At 35.7% G+C, this 12670-nt stretch overlaps 2 protein-coding genes across 2 annotated transcripts; both read right to left on the reverse strand.

Annotated features, from left to right (window-relative positions):
- Nucleotides 1-1572: 1572 nt before the first annotated feature.
- On the reverse strand, nt 1573-6365 carry LOC118438759. The gene is made up of 9 exons (XM_035859482.1): nt 6278-6365; nt 6105-6200; nt 5908-5961; nt 5626-5857; nt 5465-5558; nt 5054-5392; nt 4841-4985; nt 4641-4771; nt 1573-4573 (listed from the first exon to the last, which is right to left on the reverse strand). Exons 1-9 carry the CDS (start codon nt 6363-6365, stop codon nt 4229-4231), a joined length of 1524 nt encoding a protein of 507 aa, XP_035715375.1. The 3' UTR covers nt 1573-4228.
- Nucleotides 5820-8789, reverse strand: LOC118438805 (DBH-like monooxygenase protein 1 homolog). The gene is made up of 7 exons (XM_035859563.1): nt 8444-8789; nt 8275-8384; nt 8001-8204; nt 7338-7492; nt 6278-6919; nt 6049-6200; nt 5820-5961 (listed from the first exon to the last, which is right to left on the reverse strand). The coding sequence occupies exons 1-5, from the start codon at nt 8478-8480 to the stop codon at nt 6799-6801; spliced, it is 627 nt and encodes a 208-aa protein (XP_035715456.1). The 5' UTR covers nt 8481-8789; the 3' UTR covers nt 5820-5961; nt 6049-6200; nt 6278-6798.
- Between the last annotated feature and the right edge of the window lie 3881 nt (nt 8790-12670).

The following is a 12670-nucleotide window of genomic DNA, read 5'->3' on the forward strand; positions in this document are numbered from 1 at the left end:
CTTTCAGTCAGTTTTGTGCCCATTTGATCTTCAAAGATTTCAGTTTATAAATTGCATCAAATTATTAATTTAAAATGGACTCTGCGGAGGTCAAAGCGACTTCTAACGCAACTGGATTTTAAGGAGTACATTCAAACTTTTGAAGGTATTCATTTCTTACTTATTTTTCGGTTTGTATCCTTTTTAAACAGTTTTGCAAATTATCAAATATCTAATAAAACGTTGCTTGCAATTTTTATGTAGAAAATAATTCGAACGTTCTTGAATTTCTTCCTGCGATAGGAGACAAGAATTGCTTACAACGTATATAATAGTATTAGATAAATAGCTAAATAATATTATTAATACGAATTGTAATTTTAATGATGCAAGTACAATAAATACAAAAGATAACCGATACTCTATATATGAAATTTATTAACTTCATATAGTTACTCTGTGCCATGATATGAGATAAAAAAGATTATACTATATAAACTATCTAGATGCTTTTGGTTCATGTGGGGTACGAAATGTGGCTTATAACGGGTAATGCAACTAACACTATATAATGCACTCCGAGTGCAAGGTAGAGTAAAATCGATTACCCCATGAAATTTTTCCCTACATATACTCTATGTAGCATCACTGCACTTTTTACTCCGTTTGAAGTTATTTTTTACCTCATATCAATGCAAAATTTCTAACTGTGCTCAGTGATCCTCCCCCCAAGGTGACACGACCTCGTTTAAAAGTAGAGTCGTAAACACATTCCATCGTGAGATGGTCGCCCGGCAGGATTTTTACGTGCTTTCGAAGACCTCGATTATTTTGATAGTAAAAATCAAAATGATCCTCTTTCCCTATGACGGGTAATTCTTTACCGTTTCGGAAATGTCGGAGTTTAAGTCGGCGACCTGAAATTTATGGGAATATTTATTGATACATATGCTTAACCCTTTGACGAGTATCATTGACCACAAGAAAATGCATTAATTCGGGAAGCTTAAAGATCAAAAATTTAATATTGCGATGGATTGGGAAATATCCAAATTTTTGGTAAGAAAATGTTCAAATTTAACATTTGGTTGGCATAGGAAAGATCCCTTATATTCCAACAGATTCTACGGCGAGGGGAGAAAATGGTGGAAATCAGTCATCTTCCATAAACGACAATTGTCTTACTCTCTCACTATGACCACGATTTTTCAGGACGACTTTTGTCTTACTTCCGAATTAAACCATTTCTTACAAAACCACACTCTCAGCAAAATTGCCACCAAAATCGTCTCCTCGTGTAGGTACTATGTGAGTCTACCGTAGGGTAATAATTTACCTCCCTCCGTTGACAAGTGTGTTTTGTCTCCCGAGCGGAGGTAAATATTATTGTCACCTGTCCAGATACAATTTGTTACTGCGGATTACAAAACGTATTCAATATGATGGTAAGTTGTGTCTCTGAGTGGAAATAATTTACCTACTAGTAGTGATAATATGGGAGATGAATTATCTCCGTCTCCGTCACATATTTGTCTCCTTGCGGTGATAGTTTATGACTCTGAGGAAGCAAATATGGATACAATTTCATGACAATTTATTTATTTATTTAACTGAGCTTTTATTAGAAACTAAATTTTCTCACATGTTTCTACATATTACAAAAACAAAGATATAAGAATTAAATTATGTACATGTTTATATATATTACTTATCATACAATTATATTGGTTCTTAGATAATAAGAATAAGATAAGATTAATTTCTAGCGCATTCGGAAATATGTATGTCTTTACAAATGGTGTCTTGTCGTTACAAACAAACCGTCAACTTTGCAATTTTTTTGAATCTCCATGCAATCGTGTATGACTAAATCTTCAACATCAACCAAAATTACATGTTCGCCCATTAGGACCTTATAAGCAAAGAAATGAGAATCAAAATATTCGACTGTCATCTCTTTGAGTATGAATAGGCACTTATTATCGTGAATAACAAGAAATTCCGAAATAATCCCAAATTTAGGAAATATTGGACCCGTTCCAAAACACACTACATAATTTGATCGATAAGAATATCCTTTATATTTGATTTTGCTAGTACAATACACAAAAGTATCCGCCGAGCAAAATTCAAACCCCTTAATTAATCTTAAGCACTCAATAATATCAAAAGAATCTGCGAGTTCTGATAAACAAACCTTTATCACATTATCTATTTCAAGTCCATCGTGAAGGTCAATATTTTTAAACATATGGGAACTGTATTGTTGGTGCCGCATGGCAAGAGATGAACAAATATTAATGAAGTTTCTATTACGGTTGGCTAACTGCGAAAAATAGTAATGCTTCCCCTCAAATCGCATCGTCCATAGAGAAATAAGGGGACCACTCTGTCGAATTATGTAAGGGTAATGACACATAAAGTGGTGTTTTGGTATCAGTCTAGTTTCTGGAAAAAGTTCTTTGAATAATTTGTGATGCTTGACTATGCTGGCTTTTAGACATTCAATTGTTGTGTCAGAAAATTTTCTGCAGAAGGCGTAACTCATACAAGTCAGCAACGCAATTACTAATTTCCAATATTTTTTTTGCTCCTCAGTTTCAATCAAATCGCCGATAATTACAGGCAAAAATCTGATAAGGCACCATGCTTGAGCCGCTTTTTGTCCAATCCGATGACCTTGACCATCTAATTTTATAGGACTTGGCTTATTCTTGGACTCCAAAAACCCATAATCATGCACCATTAACCTATCATTAATAATATTTAAGCTTATACCGCCTAAACTTATCAGCCTCTGCAGCACTAATTTAAGCTCAAAAGGAACCACCCCTTCTAAAATATCATACATAATATCCACCGATGGAGAATTGACAAAAGAATAAAAATTAAGATCATCGAGTGGACAGCTGCCTACAACGCCATGTGACAAGTGATTTAAATGGTCCCGTAAATTTTCCCTATTTCTTAACAAAAATTCCGAATGATCAAATTTTTCTTGAGCATCAGGTTTTGAAACACAACAAATTCTACAATAATAATTCGCACTGAAGGATTCCATAAAACCAAGTAAGGAATTCGCCCCCAGATTATCATGAGCAAGCGCGCAAATGGTTCTAAAAAATGTCTGGCCCCTTCCGAGAACATTAACGCCTTCAGTTTCTAAAATTTTAATATCTGGTATAATATGATTAAAAATCGATCTGTAACCGTATTTATTTGCGCCCTCCGAATAGAATAAGGCTAGAAGATGAATATTTTTTAACTGTGAATTTACAAAATCAGGAAAATTACGTAAAATAAAAAACAAGGCACCAATTTTGTGGACCCCTCTTTTACCCAACGGATTTACAGTTTCGAAATCATCGTAAAATAATTGAATCTGTAGAGCGCTGGGATTTTTGGAAAATAATCCATTTGTTTTGTAACTATTCGTATCGCTAAAATTTTCATAAATTTTAATCTGTCTATCCAAAGGGGCAGTTAAATATTTAGTATACTCTTGACAGCTTAGTATTTTTTCTAAGGTTTTTAAGAGGGGCACATACATAAACGTGTCTGAGACAATTACTTGTTGTCGCTTATTATTTCGGATTCGCATTTCGGTACGGGTACCTAAACTTATTTCTACAGGGAGAATAATCTGATCATTTTTTTTTACACAATTTTAACCTGTTATAAGAAGACTTCGCCTTACAAAAAGCAGCCAATAAGCTATTCACTTGGCAAGAGAAAGCGTCAAAATCATTAATACGATATTTAAATCCTATTTTACAAATCAATTTACAAATTTCTGAGAAATTATATTTCATTTCCTTCATCACCAAATCTACAATTGAATTATTGACACCACTAGCTGATAAAGACGAACATAAATCATGCAGTAGATCCGTGAAAAGTGTTATTCCGAATTCGGTCGATATATCGTCTAAATTTTCTAAATTTTCAGTAGATGGAGAGGCAGATTTTGTAATAATATTACTAGAACTAGGTTCAACTTGTTCCTCTGAGAGGTCGTCGACTAATTGTTCACTATTTTCGGCACTATTTCCACCAGCGTGGAAAGTTTTTAGATGGCTCTGTAACCCACTCCATGTACTAATTTCTACTAGGCAGGAAATACCCGGACAAGCAATAGCATGAAAATTTAAGTGACTATACGCATGAATATATTTTAAATGATTCTTAATTTCTAAATCCGTACCAAATAACCTAACGCATTCCGGGCATTGGAACATTGTAAATCGGTTCAACAATCTTGGTGAACGTCAAAAATACTGGCGAGTTGACTGTAGACTTGTTTAACTTTGCGCGGAAGGGTAGTTGTCCCTAATTCTAATTTATATAAATAGACTTGAATAAAGTTCCATAATCCAGACAAATTCTTATCGTATTCTGTGGCGAAAACGTAGTGTGACTTGAATAAAGTGTCGATAGCTTCTGCACTATTTAGCGCTGCAATGGAAAGAATCTTGCGGTCGCACACGATAAAATATGAGGTAAGGTCCTTTTTGTTGTCCCCAAGACAAGCTAGATTTGGTTGGCTTTTCTTATCCGCCCACGTGTTCAAAATTGATTGAAGCGGTGTCCCACTCTAAATTCAGTGACATAGAAATTAATAAAATATCGAGCAAAATTAAGCAAGGGAATAAAATATTTACTTTAAAAAATGATACTAAAAGTTCTTTGGCGTCACCAATATTCGAGCGACTTCCTCTCCCTTGTCCCTGCGGAGCAGGTGGAATCAGGTGCAACAGGGTAAAAAGGGCAGAAATATTGATGTCCCAGTTATCTAGAAATTTTGTTAATGGTTAATTTTCTATTCCCTTAAAAATCCCACAATCCACACTAAAAAACTTGCTTGCTTCTTCCATAAGAAATTTTTGCAACGCAGGAGTTCTACAGACTTCCGGTCCCTTTTGTACAATTTTGGGGGCACCCGCTGGCCAAATATCTACAAAATTTTTGACCGAATTTTCATGCATCAAGGAGAATTCGTAATTAATCTGAAATATTAACAAAATAATTCTTCCATCAGTGAATTGGATATTTATCATGTGTAGTATTTTCATACCAGAAAGTCACATTCTAAAAACTTATTGTATGTATTTAGAATTCCTAGCTGACGTGTCTGCCGTAACATCGAGCGGTGTTGGAGAGTCTCCTGCATCAGCCGTTTTATTTGATTTTCAGCCGTTTTTGGACAAAGGCCACTCAGCTTGCGAATCGAATCCAAGGTCGAACTATCAGCCACCTCTGTTCCGACAGCGACACGTTTTAGCGACGAATCCTCCGTCCTGGGTAGCGCTCGCTTCCTTTGTGCTTTTGGCTTATCTTTGTTTATAGATTTGTGGATGTGCCGCAGTCTAGCTTGAATCAGACCACCTCGTCCAACTTGGTCAAACAAAATATCCTAAATTAAATTGTTTGTGTAATTAGATAACTTGCTTAAAAATACCTCATGAGTGTCAAATCATATACTTACCGTCCCGTCATCACTTCCAGGATAGCGCCACGAAGGAATAACGAGAAGAATTGCTTTAGCAAATATTCTCTGATCCTTTGACGTCGGCGATATACTAAATACAATTTCGATAATGTAGACTTGATTTGACAAAGTTAATTGTTCTAAAATAAATGTCCTACCCCTTGAGCTCAATAAATTTGGCGACGAGCTCCTTAATTAAAGTCGACGAGGCCTGGGCAGTGACACAAGAGTTAATTATTGATTCTCGAACTAGCTCCTCCAATTTATTATTTTGTTGAATATGTGCCTCAATTATCTGTAACTCAAAAAAATTAGAAATGTGATATTCTAGCAAATTAAACAAGTCGCTGTTGAATAAAAATAAATGAATGAATAACAATGAGGTCTCGCCTGCTTAAAATTAGTTATTTCGATGTCCTCATTGTTTTGGTATTTTTAACTTGAAGCTGGGGATGAATTTATTCCAGCTGTGGCCATAGGAGATGAAACGTCAACTGTATTAATTAAGAAAAACGCTTAAAATAACTTTTATTCAAAGCTAAATAAAAATTATTACCTCTTTAACTAGAGTTTCTACTCACCATAAATAACATCTTCTCCAAAGATTTTCACAGTAACGTTGGGGATTGAATGTTGCTGCAGTAAAATTGGAAAATGTCTTCATCCACTTCTGCGCCGTATTCATCTTCGAATGAAATTTTCGCATCCGGATCTAGCAAAAACTTTTGTTTCACTGTAAATATAGGGCAAAAAATAAATAACAGCACCTTAATAACTCATATCATATAAATATGTATTAAAATTGTTTACCTGAAATTGAGAATAATTCATAATCCGAATCGCCAAGTACTAATTTTTTTCCTCTGGTAGGATGCGAAACTCGAACAATTTTCGCCATTCTGCCAGACGAGAGGAAAAAACGTTTGCGAGAAAAGCCAACCCGCCACTAAGCCTTGCGGTTGGCTTTAAGGAGACAAATTGTCACTCACAGGCAATAATTTTGGAGATAAAATTATTTCCACCAAGGATATAAATTATTTCCTGAGATGATACAATATTTGTTACTTTCAATGTTGACAATTTTGGTAACAAATTTATTACCTAATGACATACAGTTGATGTTACCGTGTCAGGGTAATAAAATTGGTAATAATTTTGCGTCTAAATTATTGAGAGTGCATGATTGTCTTAGCTAAATACGAGTTAAGGGGTTAAATCAATAATTAATTGTGCATATGAATTGCTTCATAATTTGTATTCGTGGGTAAATTACATGTCAAATGAGAATGGAGAAGGTAATTGAAAACGTTAATTCCATCCTCGGGAAGATTTTAGGTACATTCCATAGGACAATGGGAACTAACCAGGAAGTCTTCCGAATTTGGAGGAATTGTCAAGGAGAAGGTTTTATTTGTCATGAAAGCGAGTTGAATTTGTCCAATTTCCGTTGGTCTATGTCACAAGTTACATAAAAACCTTGTCGTTAGTATACCTGTTCACCTTCATTCATTTGACTGGTTATGAATGATCGTGAATGAAAATAAATTTCCCGTCATTTAAATGAAAATGATTGAAGGATTCCGTCATTTCAGATCAATGACTGTGAATGAAATTGTATTCACTCATGTCATTCTTCACTTTATGCTTAATACATGGGGCGAATTATGAAATGAAGTGAAAATTTCACTCTGAAATTAGTTTGAAAGAAAATGACTGAATGTGAACGACAATCTTCAATCAGAAATAGGGATAACTGACTTTTGAATGAAAATTTTGTTTTTGAACGGGCATGGTCGTTAGATACGCAAAAATCTACCATTGCAATACAAATCAATTCAACAGAATACCATTGGTATTTCTATACTCATACCTAAGGGAAGGAGTGTAATAGACATTAAATCCAGCCCGAATTTTGAGATCACTTCTCCTGTCTGGATTTTCGTAATGTACTTCGGTCATAAAATATTCCACGGTGCCATCATCTCGACCAAGGGGAAGGCCCAGATTGTCCGGGAAAAGTGTGATCTATGGGATAAAAAGAGCGGCATAAAACTTTTTGCAACTAACTTCTTACAACAAATTATTAAAGGGTGAAAGCCCTTTATAAGATCATTATGTCAGTCCCTCTGTCCGTTAGTCCGATAACTTTTGAACGAAAAGACATAAATTTTCAATGTAAGCTCCTAAGTTCAAAAGACACAGAACGAGTTCGAAGATGGCCACTGTAGGCACACTTTTCAGGGTCAAAAGGTCATGAAATGTCATTTAAAGGTCAAATGATATATATCAATTTGAACTGAAATAATTTAACCCCGAATTCGATGGTGGCCTTCATTCTGAACACTTAGGTGACAAATAACTGACAGGTCACTTAGATGTCACTGGAAGGTCATCAGCTGTTAAATTTTATACGCGTGAGACAATTTTAACAGATTTTGAACTGGAAAACACGATATTGTGTTCAGTGTGTAGGACTGCACACTGCTTTCACCCCTTGGTTATATTCGTTGCTCCGGTTCATTTTTATATTTACCTTCCCACCAATCGTCCATTGGAACTCGAACGTTCCACAATTCTCAGATGGGAAAGGAACAGGAGAATAATTGCAGTCGTACCCGTTACCCAGAAATGGAGCGAAAAACTCGTCTGGGTTTACCCCATCTGGCGCCGTACATCGATACAAGCCCGCATCGAACACGTGTCCTTTATTTTCTGCATGGTCAATATGCATCCCGAACTGTGAAAATTATGAAATAAATTTTGCAAAAAAAAATTATTCAAATTTTGAAAATATCTAACTCTCTTACCCCAACGATATGATTTTTCCACCTTGTTTTCGGCCCTTGAAAGAAGGAACACATAAAAAGTCTCATTTCTGGGGACTTGGACAGTTTGTTCTGTTTTCCAGACTTGATACCTGATTTCACAAAATTTATTGAAATTGCAAATTGTAATTGGGATTTTTTAGTGTGTTACTTTTTTTCCAGTTCCTCTGCAGTCGGTGTTTCGACATCGGTATCTAGGAAATTTACCGAAATACTTCCCTTGTTTTTGTGGTAGAATAAATTTCCCGTGACCAAGTCGTACTCTCCAACTGCCCAAATTAGTCGAAGTGTGTCCGTTGTAATTTCTAAGTCATGTTTTTCATCTCGAGTTTTTAAATCACGCAATATTTTAACTAAAATGTGCGTCCTATTTCTTTTTAATTATATTTAAATTTAAATTTTATTTTTCTCGAAATTATACTGTATAGATTTATAAGTACTATTCTGCAGTTTCTTACAATGCAAGTCTTTTACGTGTAAAACTCAGATCTCAATGGGACCAATTTTGTTTTGTTGACCACAAAAAAATAAGTACCCCGTATTTTTTCATCTCTCCTAATGCGCTAATTTGAGCTTGAGGCGCGAATTTTAAACTTTTGTCCAGCCAATACGTTTAGTTTTAAAAATTCTGTAAATTTTGGACTTTTAGCGAGAATCCAAAAATTTGAGAACGTGTTTCTCCATAATTATTTACCTGTCTTATAAAGCAATATTTTTTTGAAAACTTAAAAAATTGAAAGAGTTTGTAAGTTTAACGAATTTCAAAAACTGGTAAAAAATTTTGAAATTCAAATTTCAAGTCGCTTAGATTTTTTGTAAGTCAGGTAAATCATTCCGAAGAGACATATTTTTCAATTTTTGGATTCGTGCTAAAATTCGAAAATTTGCAGAATCTTTAAGAACCAGGTTTCAGCTGGAGAACAGTTTAAAATTCGCGTCTCGGGCTTAAATTAGCGCATTAGGAAAAATTAAAAAATACGGGCATGCATGCTAATTTTGGGGGTGAATAAAATAAAATTGGTTCCATTGGGATCCGAGTTATACACGTAAAAGACTTGCATTGTTAGCATGAATTTTCAGTAGTTATTCTAGGTAAACGTGCATACATATATGTATTTGTAATTAACATGTACATACCTCTAGATTGAAGTTAAGAGTAGATTCATTTGGATAGTCACATTTTATAATTAAGATATCTGATCCATCCATCCTACCCGTTTGCGATATTCCAAATCCAATATAGGAATTTGGAGTTGGATATCGCGCAATAATTCGGAAAATTATGTAGTCCTCGCCGTAAAATCTCCAAGACACGGAATAATCTGGATTTATTTCTATATGACGATCAAATTTTTCTGTGATAGAACCTAATCGTTGTGCAACTGCGGTATGAATTAGTGTACACAATACACCAAAAATTGAAAAATATTGCTGGTAAAATTTACTGAAACGCATTATAAAAGTTAAGAGTTTTATAATTTAAAAAAAAATATAGATATAAGTTCAGCTAGTAATTATTTAATTTTTAAAAGATGATAGCGATCGTGTAATGGGGGAAATATCGAGGTCTAAATTATTCCTTCGCGGAGCGAGTGAATAAATAATTTGAGGTGTAGACATATGTATCGGTGTATTACTATTTATTTTATTAGCATGGTCTTCCATTTGATTTCATACATTAGTATTTTAATTCGTTATGTAATGAAAATTGTGTAACACATAAGTCGCATCTGTTCCGTCGTTTTTGTCAAATATTTCGCCGACCTTTAGCACAATATTTAGCATGAGGTTTATGGATAATTATTCAAATGCTACCATCTTTTTGAACAATTGAAACAGTAGTTCATATTTGTAATAAGTAGATGTGCAGAATGTGTGATGTCATGACTTATGAAATCCAGTAATTCGTCATTTTCCCGAATTAGTAAGTAAGGTTGATTAAATATGTATGCAAGTGAATTCATTGTCATGTCCTGGTTGATTGAAGGTTGAGGCGCAACAGGAATTCTGATGAGGTGCATTTATCTATTGCCAAATATGTTTTCATTATCATGTTAATCCTGTATTCTCTAAAGATTTTCTCATAAATCGATATAAACAATTTTTAAACTTGTTCCGTAATCATATCCGGATCTCAAGATCAAGATTACATCATTAGGAATATATTATGATTTTAGCCTATAGGGTGTCCTAAAAGTTTCTCCCTATGGATTTTCCGATGGTTTTATACTGCTAGCTTTTACATCTGTGAGTTTTGTTGTGAAATTTTTTTCGCAATGCCATACCAAAGGTAAAGTCTTCTCGCAACCACAAGGAATTGTGTATCCTAGTAGTATCCAATGCATGGGATGGATTTAAGTGGAAATGCAAAAATCTGAAAGATGCTAGGATTGCGGAGTGATAAAAAATATTTTAAACCCAAACGCAGTTCAAATAGTTCGAGGACATACTATCAATCAAAAAAATACTAACTTACATAAATGAGTTGAAGGAAATCGCATAGTTTTCGTATGAAATCTGAACCAGCCTAAATCTCGTTATGGTACACTTTCCTAAAAACAAAAAATCTACAAAAAACCTAATTTTTCAGAATGTTGTAAAAAATTAATTGTGTAAATTTTAAAGGAAATAAATTTTCCTCATTTTCGACCAAATCTTATTCTTCAACTTGTCCACTTCATTTATCTGTCCGTCAACAAGTTGTTCTTCCTTCGACATGTCCGCTACCAAACTTCCGACGACGATTTACCACCAACCGTTTCAGAACAATGGTAATACTTTAATAACTATTTTCGGGACTAACCCAGCATGACAAAGGAAGGTTGTCCGACATACAGGGGTCAGTATAAAACGCTTATTAGCCCACGTGATATGAGTAAGACTTCGCAAAACTGGTTAAAAACATGGATTTTCGACAATTTGTACCCCTGCGGAAGGTGACGATAAGCGCATATTCACAGATAAGAGCTAGATTTAATAGCGTTGACAATTCAATCCACAAAATTCGTGATACAGGAAAACAAATTTGAAGGGTGTGTCATCGATTTCAAGGCCGAAACACGACTTTGAAATCTCGGTCCATGATTGGTTTCGTAAGGACAACACGCTTTGCACCACAGTTTTGCAGCATGAATGGTACAAATGGTCAATAAGGCCGGATTACGCACATCATATTACGGTACTTTCAAAATATTTTTGCCATTTAGACGATTCGATCTCCTTGTGCTTGTCAAGTGTAAGTCAATTGTGTGTGGGAATGCCGAATGAGGGACGTGAGACGAGTTCGGATAGGTTTCAATGGAAGTACAGATTAGATGTTTATTCAGAAAGAAAGTTGACAGTACAGAACAGAACCAAGAGTGAATGCTGCTCACTCTTTTTATCATGCAGAGTCGGAGAAAGTAGAACTTTCCCCGACTTTTACAATTGTTGTACGCATGTTCTGGCTTCTCTCTTTGTCTGATGCTTATGCATCGTGACATCCTTCCCTTCCTTATCTTTTTTTGCTTGCTATGCACTAATTGTGTTTAATAGCTGACAAAAGCTTAACGGAATACATAGAAAGCGAATTGTTCCCAGACAGCAAACTCGTCCATAAATGGGTGAAAGAGGGAGAGAAGAAGAGAAATACCAGAACGAACACACACACATGTACATTCAATATTCCTTACGGAAAATAGTAATTACTACTTGATGGATTTGCTTAACTGTAAATTTTTGATTCTTATTAGTCTTAGGAATCTTCTAGGTCTATTAGGAATATTATTTTACATAACTCCATGTATAGGAAGTTAGCCCAGCCCAGAACTGACATTTAGCCGACCACCGTCAGCCGCCAGCCGCCTTCCGCCCAATTCCGTTCAACCCCTATTCCTTGAAGGAGTATTGCGTAAAAGTTTCAGGGGGTGTGCCGGCCACACCCCCCATGGGGCGAAGTGAGAAAATTGGGGCAAAGTGAGATTCTTGGCCAAATCATCGCGTCTTGTGGGCGTGCCCACACCCCCTCGTTGGGGTAAATTGAGATTTTGGGACAAAACTCCCTCCGCTTGTTACCCATCATGTGTGGGTGTGTAAATACGTCACCACACCCACCCCTTGGGGCGACATGAGATTTTGGGGTAAATCCTCGCCAAAGAGTTCTGCATCATGTTTATACGTCCTATGGGCGTGTCTACATACCCCCAGTCCCCTCGGGGTATGTTTTTAGGGTCAAAACCCCTCCAAGTGTTCCCCATCACGGTTAAGAGCCACCTGTGGTATCCCGCGGAACAACAAGTTATCTGGTGATGTACGGATGTGTTCCAAGCCCGGCGAAATCCATGGACATTCCATATAGGTAACCACACCCGCCATTACGCCGCTTGTCACGCTTTGTTTA

Source organism: Folsomia candida, unplaced genomic scaffold (assembly GCF_002217175.1).
Source record: "Folsomia candida strain VU population unplaced genomic scaffold, ASM221717v1 Fcan01_Sc026, whole genome shotgun sequence".
Classification (NCBI taxonomy): Eukaryota; Metazoa; Arthropoda; class Collembola; order Entomobryomorpha; family Isotomidae; genus Folsomia; species Folsomia candida.